Source organism: Apteryx mantelli, chromosome 9, assembly GCF_036417845.1.
Source record: "Apteryx mantelli isolate bAptMan1 chromosome 9, bAptMan1.hap1, whole genome shotgun sequence".
Lineage (NCBI taxonomy): Eukaryota > Metazoa > Chordata > Aves > Apterygiformes > Apterygidae > Apteryx > Apteryx mantelli.
Genome location: NC_089986.1, coordinates 23,432,844 through 23,452,037, shown reverse-complemented (window position 1 = coordinate 23,452,037; position 19,194 = coordinate 23,432,844). Strand labels below are relative to the sequence as shown.

At 42.3% G+C, this 19,194-nt stretch overlaps 1 protein-coding gene and 1 long non-coding RNA gene across 2 annotated transcripts in view; one reads left to right on the top strand and one right to left on the bottom strand.

Annotated features, from left to right (window-relative positions):
- SLC25A36 (solute carrier family 25 member 36) overlaps positions 1-7,253 on the bottom strand; it is a 36,018-nt gene extending 28,765 nt beyond the window's left edge. The window contains exon 1 of the mRNA XM_067301932.1: positions 7,126-7,253. Coding sequence (XP_067158033.1) covers positions 7,126-7,166 — 41 coding nt within the window. The 5' untranslated portion in view covers positions 7,167-7,253. The remainder of the gene's footprint in view (positions 1-7,125) is intronic.
- A 496-nt stretch (positions 7,254-7,749) lies between these two features.
- LOC106485868 (uncharacterized) lies at positions 7,750-18,283 on the top strand. Its single transcript, XR_001292795.2, has 4 exons — positions 7,750-7,810; positions 9,192-9,281; positions 15,735-15,878; positions 16,478-18,283. It is a non-coding gene; the product is annotated as an uncharacterized lncRNA (long non-coding RNA).
- The last annotated feature ends 911 nt before the right edge of the window (positions 18,284-19,194 follow it).

Sequence of the window (19,194 nt, the reverse complement as noted above, 5' to 3'; positions counted from 1 at the left end):
TTGCCACTCATTAAAAGCTTCTCAGCTCTTTTTACAAGTGCTGTGTGGGTTTTTTTGTTTGTTTTTTCTTAAATCACTCACAAATAAATTTGTGAAACTCGAAATCTTCTTCCACCAAAATGGAATACCTTACTCACCCACACCTCAGAAGTCCCGAACAATAGAGAAAGCATTTCAAATTTAAAGAGTGAATGATAAGTCCCCTGCCAAGTGTTGAGGAACCAGACCTTGCTTAGGTAGTCACAAGATTTGAGTTTGAACTGAAGCACTAAGTGAAAACATAATCCAGAAACACCACTGATTTATATAATTCACTTGAACTTTAGATATATACCACAATACTTGACAAAAAGAGTCAGTTCATGATATAACAGAGCCTGTCAGTAAACATAGTTTGCAGGTAAACAGACAATTCAATAACTGCAATCTGTACAAGTAACACAACTTTTATTTAAGCAGCATGCCAGCTGATCTGCCACCAGTATCAATGACAGTATTTTACTTAGAAATACATGTTTATTTTCTGCCTTGCTTATTTAACAGGTGACTACTACTAAATACACTGTGAAAGAAGCAGTCACTCCTTTGGGTTGGAAGTCCTGGCATGCCATTACCAGACAGCCACTAGTTGGAGTTTAGCAAAGCGTGTTCTGTGAGCTGCAGCAGGCTGCCGCTACCATTCCTGCTCCTCTCCTCACAGGCTTAGGTTTGGGGGCTCTTTTTCAGTTTGTGGCTTAACACAAATTAGAAAGTATCACAGTTTAGAACAACATTAAGTGGTTAAAAAATAATTAGATTTGCATTCTCCTGATTAACAGGTGAGATTTTGTAAGTTACTTGAGAAATTTCTACCTAGAAATCCTCTGGGCTTCAGCATCCCCATCATGGGCTAGGCCGCATTGACTGTGACTTGTGAAAACACTAATATGTAACTTTTTTCTCCAGAATTAGGGAAGTTTCACCCAGTATAGTAAGTAAAAAAAATACACTCATACTGACAGAGCATAAATTGGAAGCGAAGGGTAGAACCTGGGGCAAGAGTTATCTTGAAATTACAGATAGCACCACCACAAGGTCACAGTGCTAACTCGAAGCAGGGCAAGACACTGTGCTAACACAGGACACAGACCCAGCCCTCTATTCCAGACTCACCTGCTCTGTCCCCTCCACAGAAGTGTTTAACTGTATTCAGTAGAAATGCCCGATTTAAAAGCACCACTTTCATCTTACCTACCTCAGCCCAAGAGCATGTTGTCTCATGGCAGCATGTCCTAGGTTTGATGTATGCCTTTACTGATGTCTACCACAAGCCTTTTCAGCTTTGCCAAGTGCTTTTAAGAAAAAAGTTAACTGCAAATCCTACATTAGGAACACCTGTTCATACAACAGGCTGAAGAACAGACATCTGCGAGCAAATCCACAAAAACAAAGGGGAGGATGAGGGAGATTAATGCTCTGATGTGTCTAATTGAGTGGTTAGTAGTGGTCCTTAAACCTGCAAATTAAACTGTACAAGTAGACACAAGAGACAACTATGTACTCAGTGAAACAGATGGAGACATGTATACTTCCTCTAACCTGCAGGACCGAGGCAAGCTTACAAGCCAATAGTAAAACTAAGAACAGTTGTCCCTACCTGACACAAGGCCTCTTGAGCAGAGGAGGCTAGGAAGGCAATGAGGCAAGCCTCTTCTAAACAGCAACTTACTCCAAAGAGCACCAATGCTAAAGAGGCACGTGATTTAACCTCTAGTGTGCACTAGCAGTCCATCACCTCACCTGATTAACAAAGACAAGCCTGGATGCATTTGTGTTTTAAACTCCGCTAGCACTTCAGTACAGATATTTTTAGTACAGAGAACTGTTTTCCCCAGATAAACCTGCATTATTCATGGTGCTAAGCAAGGAAAGACAAATATGCTCAAAACTCAATCCTGTTTGGCATTCAAAACTCAGGTTTATTTCCAGAGATGGCTGCACAAGAAAGCCTTCTTTTATTATAGCAAATCAAGGATACCTGCTAAGGAATCACTGGCCTTGTCTAGACTTGTTAAATATCCTTCCCTGTTACACCAGACCCCTGCAGCAACAGCTCCAGTGTGGATGAGGGTTTCAACATTTCAGCCAGTGGACCGTCTACATATGCTCCTAAAGCAAATTAATATTCCCAGTGCTGACAGTGTCAGCTGATCTGGAACAGTAACTACACCAGTGCAAGAATCACCCATTTTTACACAAAGATAAAATGAAGAGATGAGGCTGCACAGCGCTAGCCCGAGATTCACCTTTCACAGTATCTGCAGCCACAGCCTCAAAGCCTCGTCAAAGATAACCTTTGGCCCTGTTATCTTGGGTCTACATTCATTCACCTATTTTCCCCAACTGTTTCTCTTTCCCATACAAAAATGAAAGTCCCATGCAAACACCGGATTGCAAGAGAAATGGTAAGAAAACTGAGCTCAAAACTCTCTCAAAAGAAACAAAACCAAGCCACTTGCAAATAAAACTCCTAATCTCTTCACCACTTACTGCAAATTCAGGCCCCAAACCCACCCATTTCATAGACCTGCCTTACAACACAAGAGCAACCGTTTTTCATGTTCACAAGCAAGTCACAGGTTTAGATATCTTAAATTGATAGTATCCCTCTTTGGAGATAATTTAAGGCCTTAAACAAGTACAGCTTTCAGAAATAAGCAAGAATGCATCTCATTAATGCAAAACTTGTAGGTTTTTCCTGTTACTATACTGCTAAACTTGCATGTTACACCCCTCTATCTTTAGTTTTAACATGATGGCTACAAGCAATGGCAGCTAGAAAAGCATAATCCCCCTATGATTAACTGATTAGGCTTTTTTTGGTGAAGCTTAAAGTGCAAATTTTGTGTTAACAGTCTTGAACTAAAAATACTAATCAAACTTGATATTTTTAGTTAAGTAAAAATAAAATTCCCCTGATTTGCTGACAGAAGAACTTACAAGTAGAAAAACACCACAAGGGGAACAAGCATCACTGGTTTCCATTATCCAAAGCAAACACCAAATACTAACATGTAAATTGTACTTTCTATGAGAAACAGGCAAAAATATTTACAGTATGACATTTGTATTAAAGGTAGCTGAAAACATCATTCATCTAGAAAGAAATATGAAAAATGCACCAGTTTCACAATTCTTAAAATACCAGCAGCTATTTCTGCATAACTTGTGATTTAGTCACTTCATGGAGCAAAACCAAAGCCTCTCAGTGCTTTAAACAAACACTTCATTTTTCCTGGAGGAATATCGGAACATGTAAATAACCTAGAGTTGGTGCAGGAAGGTAGTGACCTTCTCCTATGGTTTACAAGAGGAAGAACTGGTTCTGAAAGGCAGCCATGGGTTATGCCAGAAATGTAATTCAGGGAAGAGGGGAGTCCAAACACCTGAATAACTCTGTTACAGTTTGAGTGGCTATTTTCTGAAAGGCAGGTTAAAAAAAAAAAAAAAAAAAATCACAACCAAACTACCTCCTAAGCTATCAACTAATATCTTCTTTAAAAAAAAAAAAAAAAATCAAAGAAACAAAAAACCCAAGGGCCTTTCACTGCCATTTTACACACACTAACACTGTCTATCTTTCTAAAGAATTAAAACACTTAAAAAACACGTTTTCTGAATATCGCCTACCTCCGCCACTACAGGAATTCGCTAGGAATGCCTGTCAGGCAGAGCGCTATTCAGGTTACAGATAACCAGGAGTTCTACAGTCACAACAAAGCAGTGCGGACTCCTCCCTACGCTCACTCACATTAGAATAGAGAACAGCCAACTTTCTGCAAGAAACATGAGAAGCAAAGAAAGATTTAAGTGAAGCTGAAACCATCCAATCCTGGACTCAGAAAAGAAGCTGTCCACCTTCAAAAGGGACCCAAAGGAGTCCTTCCTGAGAAGGACCCAAAATGGTCCTTCTAGTCCTTTTGCTGAGAAGGCAAAGCCCACCCAAGTTTCCACACTTGGAAAGAAATTTGTGTCATACAGGCTTAATATCAAAGATTTCTAGAGATGAAGAGTAAATCATGAAAACTTGGAAGTGATTTTGGAAGCCAACACCCTACTTTTCATTAGATATTCCAATTATGATTGCAAGCAGCTAAGGCACATGCTGTATAAGGAATACGAATACATTCGTCTTCCCTATACAGCAAAACATTAAAAGAAAAGTTAGTAGAAAGACCTTAAAGAGTCTAACAACTAGAAAAGCATGTACAACTTACATACTTAAACTACAGTGTTCACCTAAAGTCTACATTTCAATAGTGAGACTTTTTACTTTAAGGATGCAGAATGTTCTGTAGATTCTTCTTCTGGGTTTAGAAGAGCACCTGAGTTTATACTACCAACACGCTGCCTACAACAACAGTTGCTATTTGACTAGCAGATGGAAAACCAGAAGATATGCAAAAAACCAACAGTTTCACTTCGGGGGGGGGGGGAAGTTCTGAGCATTTCAGAAAAATCAAGTTTCACCTCCACTATGATCTTCTATCAGGATCCAAGATTACAGATGTTCAGGTAGTTGCTGTCCCAACAAGGGTGAGACACTAGAAGCAAACGGTGCTCTGCAGTAGCTGCATGGTCTGTGGAAAGAGATCCTGACACATAGGTACCTCATGACCAAACATGACCTAAGCAATTATACAGGTATCACAGAGAGAAACTGAACTCCAGGTACGTAACTATCAGTTCTGGGGCTCCCAGTATGCTCTATGCAGTTACTCCTCAGTATGAGGGAGTGCATGATGGCATTTTTGAATATAGTCTGGAAAGCTAAGCTTAAGCTTCTTAAGGTGGCAGAAAAGTTACTGCACAGAACTCTCATTGCTTAGAAATTCTACTAGTTAAAACTGCTTTTCTTTGAGGAATGCGTTCCTAAAAGTTATTCATACTTTGTTTTTTTTAATCATCAAGGACTTTATTTTGCTACCCCATCATCTTTTTTCCTATAAACATGACACCATTCCCATACTATATTTTCCACTTCTAAATGTGACTGCTCTAAATGTGACTGCTGCTATGTTTATATACATAGAATCTCATTTAAAAAAAGCAAGGTCTAAAAAGCATATTTTGGTGGGGGAGGGAGAGTTGCATGTAAATGAAGTTAATACTTTGCTCATGCATTAGCTACATCAACTACTCCAGCAAAACCACTTTGTACAGCTTTCTTTTCTAGAAAAATCTGGACCACTTCAAAATAATGATAGTACTAAAACTGACAGTCAAGCCATTCCAAAACAAGTACTGAATTATTTCTTTTTAGGCTTAGAAATAGTATTGCTATCATAAAATTTGGTGGTAACAATTAACATGAAGCTATGAAGCAGAGATACAATTCTTAAAAATGAAACTATTAAAGTTACTAAAATTTTTATATATATAAATATATATATATATATATATATATAAAAAACAATTACTGAATAATCCCAACCCTCTGCACCTGCCCCAGCGTCCAGCACTTCTATGAAAGTTAAACCTGTTAAAAAGGGATAAGGATGCAAGGATGGGAAGGAAGCAAGGCAGGGGGAGAGGAGTTCCAGCTCCCAGCACCAACTGGTAATGGCCCAGAATTATTGCAGTTTGACTGCTATTGTTGAACCAGACACGAAGTTATATGCAGCTAATCCTAAATCCCTAAAGGGTTCCTCACCTACATTAGTGAAGTAACAGCCAACATCTTCAGTAACTGTCTCAATACAGGAGAAAAGTATTAAAGACTAAGCTTAGATATTATAAAAGGGTTAGTAGATAGAAACAATGATTGTCTCAATACAGGCTCCAGTGAAACCTAAAGGATAACAAAGTTTCCTTCCTTTTTTAAAGTTTCACTGAAGACTAGAGATCACTCCTCAAGTGATCCACTGTACAAGCAGAGAAGTCATCAAGCAACCCTAAGAAAGTTTCACGCTGCTAAGTGCGACTGAAAACAGAGTTAGCTTTGCTGAGCTAAGGTTACAGGAAGCATGTGGCTAGCACATGAGGAAAAGGCTTCCAGGCCCTTCCTCGCACTGTAACCCTTGGCCCCGCCGGAGGGGCTGGCAAGCACACAGCTCTATGCAGACCGGAATTCCCTGCAAGAGGAGGGATCAACCAGCTGAGCGATCTTCACGAGCTCTTGGAGAAGTTCACAAGCTGCAGTCCTGTCTCCACCGTCACGCACGATTCCTCCAGCACGTTAACATCCCCTTCGCAGAGCTGTCAAGTCAAAGTGCTGCAATAAGGCAGCACTCCTACCATTTCTCTGAAATTTCAGAAGGATCTGAATTCTGAAGAAACACATCTCGGCCCTGCTGCTGCATGATCTGTCTCCTCTCACACACAGGCAGAAGTCAGGAGCACCTGCAGAAGCACCGAGCCAGGCGCACAGCACTTGAAACCAGCACATCCTGCCTGACGCGCAGCGTTCACGCGTGTGCAGCGGTCACGGGAGCCGCTCGCTGCGAGCCGCCGTCCCGCTCCCGCCTCAGAGGCCGCGGCCCCGAGCCACGGCCTCGTCCCGCCAGGGAGCCGTGCCGGTGGGAACCCGAGCTGCTTCCCCCGCTTCTCCGCGGCCGTGCCGCCACCCAGACACCCCGGGGCTGCTAGGCCAGAGCCCCCGGCTGGCCCCTTTGGGCTAGGCGCCCGGTCCCACTTCACCCCCGGCGGGAGCACGAGCCAGATCCGCGCAGCGGCACGCCGGCAGACTCAAGCGCCAGGGACCTCGGCGGGGCGCAGACGGGCCGAGCCCTGCGCGGGTACCTGCGTTACCCCGGGCCGAGCGGCGGCCGCAGGCCACGCGCCCGCCCCCTCTCTCCTCGCACTCCCGGGAGCAGCTCAACCGCGGGCGCCGCCGGGCTCCGGGCCCCCGCTCCCGCCGGACGGGGCCGGGCCGGGCCTGCCGCGGCGGCTCCGCTCCGCTTCGCTCCCCTCCCGGCGGGGCGCGGGAGGGCCCGGCCCGGCCATGCCCGCGGCGGCCAGGAGCAGCCGCAGGGCGGAGCCGCGGCCGCGCCGGAGCCCCGGGCCGGGCCGCAGCGGGGGCGCCGGGCCCCCCCCCCCCGCCCGCGCGGGGGGAGGCGGCGGCGGTCGGCGGGCCGCGCCACCTACCCGCCGGCAAAGAGGTGCACCAGGGTGTCGCGCTGGCTCATCGTCGCCGCTGCGGCGCGGCGGCGGGGAGCGAGAGCTGCCGGGCGCCGCCGCCCCGCGCTCTGCCAGGCCGCTGCGGGCGCCGCCGAGCATAAGTACGCACCGCGGCCGCGCGGCTTCCTGCGGCGGGGGGGGGGGGGGGGGGGGGGGGGGCGGGCGCCTCGCCCCGCCCCGCCCCGCCCCGCCGCCGGGCGCTAGGGCTGCGCCGGAGCGGGCCTCCCTCATGAATATGCAGCGCCGCCCCGCGTAAACAGAGCGCGCCATTGGCTGGCGGGGGCGTGACGGCGGCGGCGCCGCGCTCTTCCTCACGTGACCCGCGCGCGGCGGCCGTTGGCGGCGGCGGCCCCGAGATGACGGCGCCGCGCCCCGAGATGACGGCGCCGCGCCCCGCCGCTGTGCGGGCCTGGGAACGGGGAAGAGGGGTCACACGGAAAGAGGGGGGGAAAAGGCGGTAAAACACAGAGCGGCGTGCTCAGCGCGCGCCGGCGGCGGCGTCACGGGACACGCGTGGGCGGTCCCTTGCCCGCCCCCTTATAATACCCTTCGTTTCTGACTTTTTTTTTTTTTTTCCCTTGGCCTTAAATCCTCAGCTGCTGAGTCAAAGCACGGCGTTTTTAAAGACGGACTCCTTGGAAGTTTTTCCCAAGTGAGTACCGTGAGTCACTGGATGGCTTTTGTCCTGGTTTTCTTCAAAAATACATGTGTTCTGGCACGAGGAGGAGTAAATAATGCCCCCCAGGGACGTTCCTAACATCACTTATGAAACTATTGTGCTGTTCAGCGTTTTGTAAAAGCAAGTATTTGAAAGGACGTGAATGATTTGCGAAAATCTTCATGAATCTTCACGAGTTCGTAACTGCCCACCTAATGAATGCAGAATTCTACCTAAATATAAGGACTTGCTTATTTCCATCATAGCACAACAGTTTTTAAGCTGTATATTAATAAATAAAGAGCGTGCCTTCTCAAGCAGTCATTTCTTAAGACGCAAAACCTCCTGCTAAGCATGGTGGGCTGATAGGGAAGACGAAAATAAGCTAGAAAAGTAATGTGAAATTTTGCAGGAGTGGTGGGAGTTGAGGAGGCTTGGAGAAGTGTCATTTGAGCTGTGGAGATGCCCGGGGAAAAAAGTAGTTACAGGGAAATGAAAGACAGCTAGAAGTAGGACAATGATTTTACAGGTGGTGTTTTGCATTGCTACTCTATGCAGTATATAGTTGAAACAAATGAAGGAGATTGAAATGTTTCTTTAAAAACAAATTGTTCCTAAATAATGAGACAGACATGACTTTCAGAAACCTGTAGTTAAATACCCATTGAGGCAGGGTTCTTCTAGACATGTTAAACTTCAAGTTCAAACAGTAAGAGGGGATCATGCGCGGCTTCCCACAAGGTAATGAGTAATTAAGTATATTTAGGCTACTTTGTGAAATTAAATTGAGATTGTTTGAAAACAGTACCAGCAATTTTATTAAACACTGCGTGAAAGAAGGATCATATGCCAAATACTTACTTTGAGGTCATGAGTCCAATTTTTTTCCATTTCCCTCAGTAGCTTAAGAGGGAACAGAAGATGGATTTTCAGCTGGCTGTGTGATGCCATCCAGTGAGCACATGTTCCAGGAAACTCAAAAGAAGATTACGTATGAGAGAACAAAGACTATGCTTTGTTCTATCTCTGTATAGGTGAACTCCTAGTCTGGAAGCATTTAACTCATCTGGTACTCTTGGCTTACCCTGTGGCAAATGATAAACAGTAATTCGATGATTTTTCTGAATCCTTATTGAAAGGATGCTATATAGAGCAATTGAAACATTTTTTGATGTAGAAAAAAAGACCCTTTGTGATTTAAACAAATTGTATCTTTTTATAGAAACTTTTGATATTCCATTGAAACATTAAAAAAGACCCAAACTAAAATACTTTCAATTTTTATTGAGTCTGAAACACTCTGATTCAAAATAATGTTGCAGCATTTCTTGGGAGCTGCCTTTAATATAACTTTTACTTCTATTCTCTTTTTTAGGCTGGCTTTTCTGGTTAGACTACATCTCCAGTAATGCTCGATGGATATGGATTCCTACAGTGCCTTCCTCCCTTTATCTAGCAGAGAGAGGTAAGTGTGGAAAGGAAATGCTGAGACAGTTGAGAGCCCAGTACACAAATAAAAGCATTCAAACAATTTTCAACAGATCTCATTGATCTGAGTGTTTGTCAGGTTTCATTTTTTTCCATACTTCTGCTGCAAAACCCAAGTAATTCTCTCACTGAATCCCCTGTTCTTCTTACCTCTTGATTCTAAGAGGTGTGGTTAGATTCAACAGTTTCAGTAAGGAGAAAAATGTGTGAGAAAACATTAAGCTCTTGTTTCTGTGCTCTCCAGCTCTAAATCCTTCTCAGAATCCTACCTGCATATAATATGCTATGCTTTTACTCTTGCAGTCTTTGAACAGAAAACACTTCTTTCTTTCACCAGTAGCTTTTTGCCTAAAAAAGAGCAACAGAAAAAATTTTCTACCCTTCAAGACACAGCTAATTTTTCCTGTTCTTTTATGGCAGTTCAAGGAGGGATAATAACATATTTTTCCATACAGCAGAATTTCTGTTACTGTCTTTCAGTTAGGTTTCTAAAAATTACATTTGCCTTTCTATTCCGAACTACAATGTTGAACTCTTGCTCTTATTATTACAGTTATAATGACTCCTTACCCTCTAATTTTGTAATACTTATATCCACACATTAAGCATGTTTAAAATATACAGGAAATGAAGAACATTTGAGAACAAAATTCCACATGCGAAACACAGATTTGATGTAGCCATGGCTTCGTTTACGCTGAAGTATTCTTTAAACAAGCATTTGCTATCTTCTGCCAGTGCCAAGGTTAGCTCTCATAAAACAATAGAAAACAGTTCCCCTTTGAAATAATATTTATACTAAATAACCTATTTAAAAATATTTAGCATTCTTAGACACTCTGTTTATCTAAGTGATATATTATTTCCTTTCCTGACCAAGCACACAAAAATATTGTATGTTCTCCCCTCAAGAAATATGAGAAAAAGGTATATTCAGTTGGACTTTTGCTTCTGAACCATTTGAACTTTAATAATCCACTTCCTTCTGCTCCATAAAATTCTTCTGCTGAGGGGTAAAATTTTTTATTCTTATCAGATTGTATTGGATGTATCCATTACATGCTGATGTGGAGAGACGGAAAACTGTGTTTCTGGAAGACTCTGATCTTTCAGTCTCCGACAAATCCTTCAAGTTGGCACAACTGAGAAAAAAAAATCCTTTCATGCTGATGAATGGAGAATTGAGGTTGAGGAACAGAAGACAGTGACACAGGGCTCATCTATGACCTTGGCTCAGGGAATTTTGTGTGAATAAAGCAGGCTATGTATGGCCTTTTGTGCTTCTGTGGTCTGGAGGCAGAGGTCAATCACACTCTTAAGGGCTCATGAAGCGCAGTGTCTGCCATCAGCCTTGCCAGCCTGAGTAGAGCTGCTGAGCCTGAGCTGCTAAGTAGAGGTGGAAGAAATCAGCTTCTGTGTGACCCAGGCAGTCTCCAGAGAAGGGGCTAAAAATGCAGTAAGAGCCATAGTTTCGGTTGCTGCGTTTCTTCTTCTTTCTTGTTTTTAGGAACTACTGTTTCCTAATCTCTTTTATGCATTTGTCAAATGACCACCCTGCCTGTTCTGCTCTGTTTTGTTTCTCTCCAATCATCAGGAAAGGCTGAAGGAGATGTCTTAAGATACTCTATTTAAATGCATGTATTCAGGACTGGTAAGATGTGTAGAATGAAAAATTATGAAAATTCAAGATTTAAGCCTGAGAAGTTAAGTTTTTAATCACTTTCTTTAGTCTTCCTAATTCTTTAAGAGCATATATAAGAATGAGTGAAGGCAGACTGTTCAGAAAATTGTGGCCACTAACTTAATGTTCTCCTTTTTAAGTATTTTTTTTATCTAGGAACTCAATTCATGTAACTTGAGAAGTTGCCAGATCACTTTTCATTTGATAGAGTACAGCATATTTTTCATTGCTTTCACAAACCAATACTTAATGTAATATCATTTTGGGGGGACTATCCTGAGGTTATGTGAGGTTCTCTTTTGTTACTTTCAGAAGGAATAAGGAGACTGAGTATCTAATGCTCTGTACAGGGAGTGAGATGAGAGTGGAGAAGTAATATACCTACTGAAAGGAAGAGTTATCCAGGACTTGCACCCATAGCTACTATGTTTCAGGGCAGAGTTAGTACAGACTCACGGGGCTTCTATGCGTGGAGAACTGCTACAGCTGTTGGGTTTGGGACTTCCAAAGGATTAAATATTAGGAAGATACTCCATTAGGGAATCCTCACATTTTAACTTTCATAATGTTAGCCCTCATGGATGTCATTACAGAAGGAGGTGATCTATGCCTGAAATTTCCCCATCTTTCAGCAGTAATTTTGTAAGGAATGTTATTTCTTATGTATTCATTCTTCATCTGAATGCAGCAGGTTTTAATTTCAGTATAGCATTTCTGGACCTGGAATTATTCTTCTCCTTCCCTTCACCATAGCATATATAGCACAGAGCAGGCTTATCCAAAGGGTATTCCCCAAGACGTTACTTAGCTACTTGTCTCCTTCAACTACTCTTTAAATAAACTAGCCAAAGCAAAATGTATGTATCTTGTAGGGTGAAAGTATGTATCAGTGAGAACTAGGAGGGGCTTGAAGGTTCCCATACCTTCAAGTCTATTTTCACTGCCTTGATGGTGAAAATAACAGAGAACTCGTTCTCTTGCACAGCCTTTGTGCAGGTACGAACTGATTTCTCTGTCCAGTCAGCTTCCAGTGGTCCCTTCAGCTGATGGTGGCCCTTCCTGTTTATCACTTGCATGTTTAATCGCTACCTTGCTGCTTCAGTGCCAGTTCCACTTAAACTGAATAGTAGTCAACTGTGAGCTGAAGAATTGCAAAACACAGAATAGGTGAATTATAAGGAGAAGATGGAAGACCTAACAATTGTATTCAGGTATTTTCTTACTGAAATCCTTCAAGTAAGTAGTAGGCCTGGTTTCATCAGCTTCTACAAAAGCTTCATGAGTTTTGTGTCAAAACTTAAAAATCAAGCAGAGAAGATAGGGGATGGGTTTCTTTAACACATGGTTTATTAGATCAAAACAGGTTTTTTTTTCTTTTAAATATCATTTTCCTGCTGTTTTCACAGACTGTTCAAACTGGGGGGAGATGAGTTGTGATTACACATATAATATTCCCTTTCTCTTTGCTAATGTGATCCAAGAGCTTTGTAATTAAGGGAAAGGAAAAGAGCTTTAGACATACAAACACCAAAATCTTAGGGTGGCCTATAAATAAGAGATTTTCTGACTTACGTGCCTCAGGCTTGAGTGATAAACCCCAGCAACATAAATGACTAGGCATAGATGTTTTTTGTTGCTAGGAGTTGGACATATTTTTAGTTGCAGATCTGGAATCATAGCAAGACTGTTAGAAGGAATGATTTTTAGCTCATAAAGTGTACTGATTCTGGAAATGAATAAAACAGAGATGTGTTTGTACTGCTCATTTGAAAGGATGCAGAAGGCAATAGTTAGAGGACCTCTACTTTAGCCTGACAAAAGCTTTCTACTTAGTTTTCACTTAACTCTGAAAAATGAAACAAATACTGTGATTTTTTTTTTTAACACTCTTCTATCAAACTGTACATATGTTTTTTAACTCCATTTCACATCTAATGAAGCAGAATGAGAGAAGTCAGATGTTTAACTAGAATCATTGGACAGATCACTGATGGATTTAGAAATAACTTTCTGACCAAGAAAGCCAGCAGAGAGACTCTGCTAAACAAGGTTCTCTATACTTTGTATAGGCTTTGTTTTTCCTGAGAATGGAGCAGTCTTTGTTCTTTGAGGACATACAAATTTGTATGTCTGTTGCTCAGTGGCTTGTTTATTTGAAGTTTGCAGCTCTCAGAATGTCTTTGGAAATATCCAGAAGGTATAGCAGAAGAGGGCAGGGAAGTAGAAGAAGTAAGTAGGGAAAGAAGAAGAGAGGAGCAGCTTTTCTTTTAAGAAAAGAAGCAGTAATCTGAAAATGAGGGACAGGAGAGTGGTATACATAAGACTGAGAAAGAAGAGAAGGCAGGATGATTTGCAGGCAGAAGGAAGAGCAAAGACAGGATTGCTCACACCATTGCTAGGGGGTGTTTGTTGGGGGGACTGTAAGCAATCCATGTGTTGAAAATTGGATTTTAGAGATCTCCAGATACTTGCGAGAGAGACATAGAAGTAATTTATTCTATTGTACCTGTCCCTTGTGAGAGCTGTGGGAAATACAATGCATGATGTGGGCTGTCAGTTTTCAAGAAAGGTGTATTCAGACTGAATCAGGTGTACAGAAAAGCCACACAGTTTATTTGGAGAATGGATGGCTTATCATAGCAGAGAACACTTAAAAGGTTTGGTTTGTGTAGCCTGGGTAAATAACGGCTAAGACAAGATATGATTCCTGCCTATAAATACATAAAGAGAATAAACTACAGGATTCAGAAAAGTAAAATACTACTTAAGCTAAAGGTCGATGTTAGCAGGGTGACCAGAGGTCATGAGTAAATTCAGGCTGAGGATAAGAGGTGAGACTTATGAACAGGCCTTGCACTAGTATTAAAATGAAACTTGATAAATATAACAGAATCTGTGATGTGGTTTTCTACAGCATCTGGGGCCTAGAATGGAAGACTAAAGTACTATGTGCACCCCATGCTCAAATGGGTTTCTCAAAGTGTGAACAGATGGGTAGGTTACCCTGTCAAGATGTCCCTCTTAAAAGATATGTAGTCCATCATGCAATTCTGGTTTAGCGCATTTCAAAAGCATGGACTTCTGACCTTAGCTTGCTTTGAGAGAGGTAGGCAAACAAAATGTCCCGTGGAGGAAATGGGTTTCCTGATGTGAAAATTTGTAAGGATCTCAGAAATTTCTTCACTCCTTAATAGCTTGAAACAGAACCCCTTTACAGTTTTTCATCTGAAGGCAGAAGGAGCAGCTCATTTAGAAAAGGTGAATGTGTGATTAGGGTGGTTCTGCACAGTTGGAGTGAGCAAAACCAGGGAACTTTAAACTGCTGTAACCCCTCTTGTAGTTGGTAACTGTACCTCACTGCTGTGTTTATCAGAGGAGGCTGGGTAGAAATAGAGAAAAGGGATCAAGCTGGCATGTGTCGGTCTGAGAGGTGTGCTGGCCTCTAGGGTTTAATGTAAGCAGCCTGATTTGGACAACTGGTCAAATCCAGCCATCTTACTGAGCATGAAGAATATAGAAGTGCTTTCAGACCACTAGCAGTTGCCTAGGAAGCCAGCCGCCTTGCTGCTCTCACATGATAAGTGTGGCTTAATAATTAATTTCCATCTGGAGGAGATGTTACTTCTCTAGCTTGTCTAAGACTGGACAACGAATTTGCAGACTCAGATGTACATTAGGAAGATAAGCTTCATTACTCCTAATGAACCAGTTAAGGCAATATAGAAAGGAGGCCTAGCTTGTTTCGAGAGATAATGCACTCGAAGATGTATTGTGTAAGTTTTTGGTGCCTAGCTGTAAGGTACTTTTTGTCCCCTGGATTGTCCCCTCGACATTATGCATATGACAGAAAGCTCACTTAGAGCCTCCATTCTGAGAGGTAACAACTGTAACTAAAATGGAAATTGTTGATGACAGCGTGTTAGATTAGCGGCTGCTACGAGCGGAGGATGTTGAGCATTGTTAATAGGTTATTTATCCTAATGAGTCAAATTGTTTGAGATTTTATTTTAAACGTATGAAGTTTTTCATTATTTTCTATAGGCTACAAAAATGGCTTGTCATGTTCCAGATTCTTGTGACAGTCTCTTCATTTCAGAAATGGAAAAAAAAATCAATGCAATCCTGTGCAATGTGCTCTAGGTGACCCTGCTTGAGCAGGGGGGTTGGACTAGATGATCTCCAGAGGTCCCTTCCAACCTCAGCGATTCTGTGATTCTGTGATTTTTTTGAAGGGTGACTAGTTATCAGATTGTAGTTGATTTCATTCCCCCCCCCCCCAGAGAACATGTGGGAGTGATTCCTTTGCCTAGAAAAGGCACTTCTAGAAAATAGAGAGAAATGCTAGTTTGAAAGACGGCTAACAGTGCAAAAAAGGAAACTTGCAAGTTAATCTGTTTTATTCAAGACTTTATGGAGTACTTATTTTCCAGACCTTTGGGGACACCTTGACAAGATTATGATGAGCAATTAATGGTAACCCTGGGACAGGGCACCAGATCAAACAGATGAAATCCCCACTTGTTCCGGAGTTTGTATGGCACACGCAAGCTCATGTGTGTGCTGGGGATATGTTGAAGCCCCAGTTACAAATTTCCAATCTGTCTTCCTTCCCCAGAGCTCTTAACTCCTCTCCTGTGCAGCACAAACTTTTTCTTTAACCTGTTCTGTAACCAAACATAATCCATTTGAATTGGTTATCTTCCACTACTTTCAATATACTCTGGAAAACCTTTTGCACTTTTTTTGTAGGTTCAGACAGTGAAGCTCAAGTAGGTGGATTCATATCTTGCTGTAGCTCCCTTTGCCTTGGTGGAATTACAACTTGGATGATCTTGGCCTTATCAGTCCTGTGGAAACAGCAGTGGTTTTCGTGATGTGATAAGGGGAGATACGGTAGGGATGGTTTTGTCAAAACGTCTTTAAACTCTGACTGACTGTTGGAGCTAGGTTGTTAATAACTATGGTGGGAAGAGCTATATTTACATTTTTATCTCTGACTTAAAAAAAATTAGGGGTTTTCACTGATTCTTGATTTCATGATAAAACCTATGTATAACAACCTGTATTTCCCCTCCTTTAAATATACAGAAATTCTGTGTGACCCAGCATAATTGGTGACCTACATTTCAAAAACACTGTTTTTAATCATGCTATGGAATTTCCATCTCTCTTTTTAAGTCTTTTGAACTTCTGTGTTTTAGACCACATTCTTAGAATTTCTGACTAAGAATATACTCTTTATTCTTTCCCACAATGTTCTTCCAGTTATATTTCAATCTTACCTTAATTTTAGTCTGCCATGTGAGTAAAGCAGCAATCTATTATGTGTTCACAAAGCCAAGTCTATGTATGATTATATAATATGCATGCGCTTCAAATATCAGATAGCAGATATTGCTGCTGTGTTACAGTGCAATACTGATACTAACAGTCTTGTTCTCCCTGTGGCTCAGCTGGACTGAGATATGCCTTTGCTTCTGTTTCTGTGACAGTGCTGGCCAGACCTCCAGGAATGGGAGATGACATCCTTCCTCCTCAAATCACAGCCCCAGTCACTGGTGGAGGAAAGTGAGGCACCAGGCAGATACACGTCATGTAACTGTCTGTCGGGGCCCTGCCGGCACCAATAAGCCTTAATGGCCCTCACCAGCCTCACCTGCGGCCTCCGCCAACACCCCCCTGCCCTTGGGTCCACAAGCCTCGTTTAAGCTCAGACCTGGGCATTCAACTCTGGCCTGAGCTACATCATAGGTGTGCCTGTTCCTAGTCCTGTGCCTGAATTATTTTTTGGATTTCATGGTTTGACCTTTGACCTGACTTGCTTTTGTCTGGTAATCACTGGATCGTCGACAGGACCTGCTGCTGTCTCAACCCTCCACTGCTCAACTGCCTCGGGTGCTGTGGGCCTGCGCCCTGGGGGTGAGCTCACTGCTGGCCAGCGCTGTGGCCAGCCTTGGCTGCTTGCTCACCTTCGCTTAGGGAGAAGCCCTGCTCTTGCTGCTCCCTGACACTGTCCGTCACAGTGAGGTAGTGCTGTCAGTCTTGCACTGATTTTTATGGTGTCAGTAATGAGGTTCTCAAATAGTGAAAGTCATTATTCTGGATGTTAGGATTGTCCTCAGAAATGGGTGTTGTCCATTCTGATATGTAAAGGCAGATGGAGAGGGAAAGCATACAACTTTGTTAAAGTAACTCTCAAATACATATGTACATCTTGCATTTTTGGGGTGATGGAGGAGATGTTAACAGTGGATTCTCATTCTGACTTTGTTCTGAGATGAATGTTAATGATAAAATTGCAGTTTGTATTTTAATGATGTGTAAAGATCTCATTTGAATGGCTTTATCTTCCAGTGGGTTTTGGGTTGCTGTGCAAGTTACTTTTCAGTCTTAGTCTAGTTCTGGAAAGAAATAATAGCAGGCACAGAATAACTTAAAAATATAGATCCATTTTTTTCTCTATTTGTGTCACTGCTTAGAAGATGCAGAAAATTATTGCTGAAGCTGTGTATTACTCACATGTGTTTAAATAACATTGATGTATGTCTCAAAGGAGCACGTACCAGGATGTCAACAATATGCAATTAGGCAGCAGTCAGTGTATTTAAAAAAAAAAAAAAAAGTGATCAAATGACAGATTTATATTTCACAAGATCAGATAAGCATATCTCCTATTCTGACTGTAATTTCTGAGAACTTTAGTAGTTTGGATTTGGGCTGCAATCCAACAGGGGCATGACTTAATTGACTTTAATGATCTTTGGCCATCACAGATTTAGACTATACCAAGTGGCTTCTCAAATTCACACTGAATTTAATCAGTTAGAGTTCAGTGTTGGCTAATCTTCAACTAAAATCAATATATCAACCTGGACAGAGAGAGACTGGGAAAGTCAGAAACATGTACTGTGATGTTTGCTTTTTTAGTCTTTTTGAGAGGTCAGATAATGGAGACATCAATTAAAAGCAGGGTAAACATCAGGGTTCTTCCAGTGCAATAGCCTTTTCCTTTCTTAAATGGGAGTGTGAATTTGGCTTTAGAGCAAGCTGCCAGACTGCTGGTTATGTTTATATTCAATATATCACAGACATGGGCAGTGAAAACTTCAGCATTCAAACCTGTGAAATAGAAGGCAGGGGGAATATTTTGTTTTTCAAACTCATTCACTTTCCAGTGTCTGTACCAATTGTCAGCAAGACTTGAACAATCAGAATTAATGTTGGTTGTGATGTATGTATGTATGTATGAAGGAAACACTTCAGTTCCCTTTGAATAAAACTGCACAATCCTCAAACAGTGCGACACTTCCAGTTCCTTGGACTTTAAATGGAACTGAAAGGTGCTCTCTCCTGAATGTCTTTCTCGACAATGATAATTTCTTCTGTGGGGCAAAACTCCAATATTTAACCATTGACCTTTTTTAGCAGGGCTGTTTCCTGTGAAGATCCTTTTTATTCCACTTCCCTGTATTCCAGCAGACTTGGTAAATACTGTGCTTTCATCTTCCTCATATGTAGTTTTGCTGTATGTTTGGTTTTTGGAGGCGGGGGGGGGGGGTGTTTTGTTTTGCCTAGCCTCGTTTTATAGGCCCCAAACAACGATATCTCCAGTAGTCTGAAGTGCCATCACTGAGGCTGTTGTTTAACAGGTAAAGTATGTGCTGAATCAGAACGTCTGGTGAGAAGGGAAGCGTCTTGGCAGTGTGTTTGTCCACTAAACTAGGAAGTGTGGTTGGCTGTTCCGGTTGCAAAGGCCTGTGGTGTTGGGCTGGTGGCAGAGAGAGAAATACGTGAGGGGCTTTATGGAGTCATGCTCTGTTCCACAACAGATGCAGTCATTTGGCTGTGGCTCAGAAAATTTACGGGCATCTGATCAGAAAAGTAATCCAAAATACAATGCTCTCTGGTAGTTGATGGTGATTTCTTATATTGTTTTTGATACGGTGCAATTAGCATCCGAGAAGGCTTAGCCAGCTGTGAGACAGATGGAGCCACATATGTTTCCACACCCAAGAGGGAGAGTTGCATACATAACTACAGTCAGAAATAAGGCTGAGTGAATGGTACCAAAGGCTATTCTCACATAGATGTCTGATAAATTCACTTCAGCTGTATGGGTGGTTGGTTGTTTTTGTGTTATGTTTCTGATTATAATAAATGAGTTTTCTTTGCAGTGAAGTCTGTAGAGCAGTAAATGCTAAAGAAATAT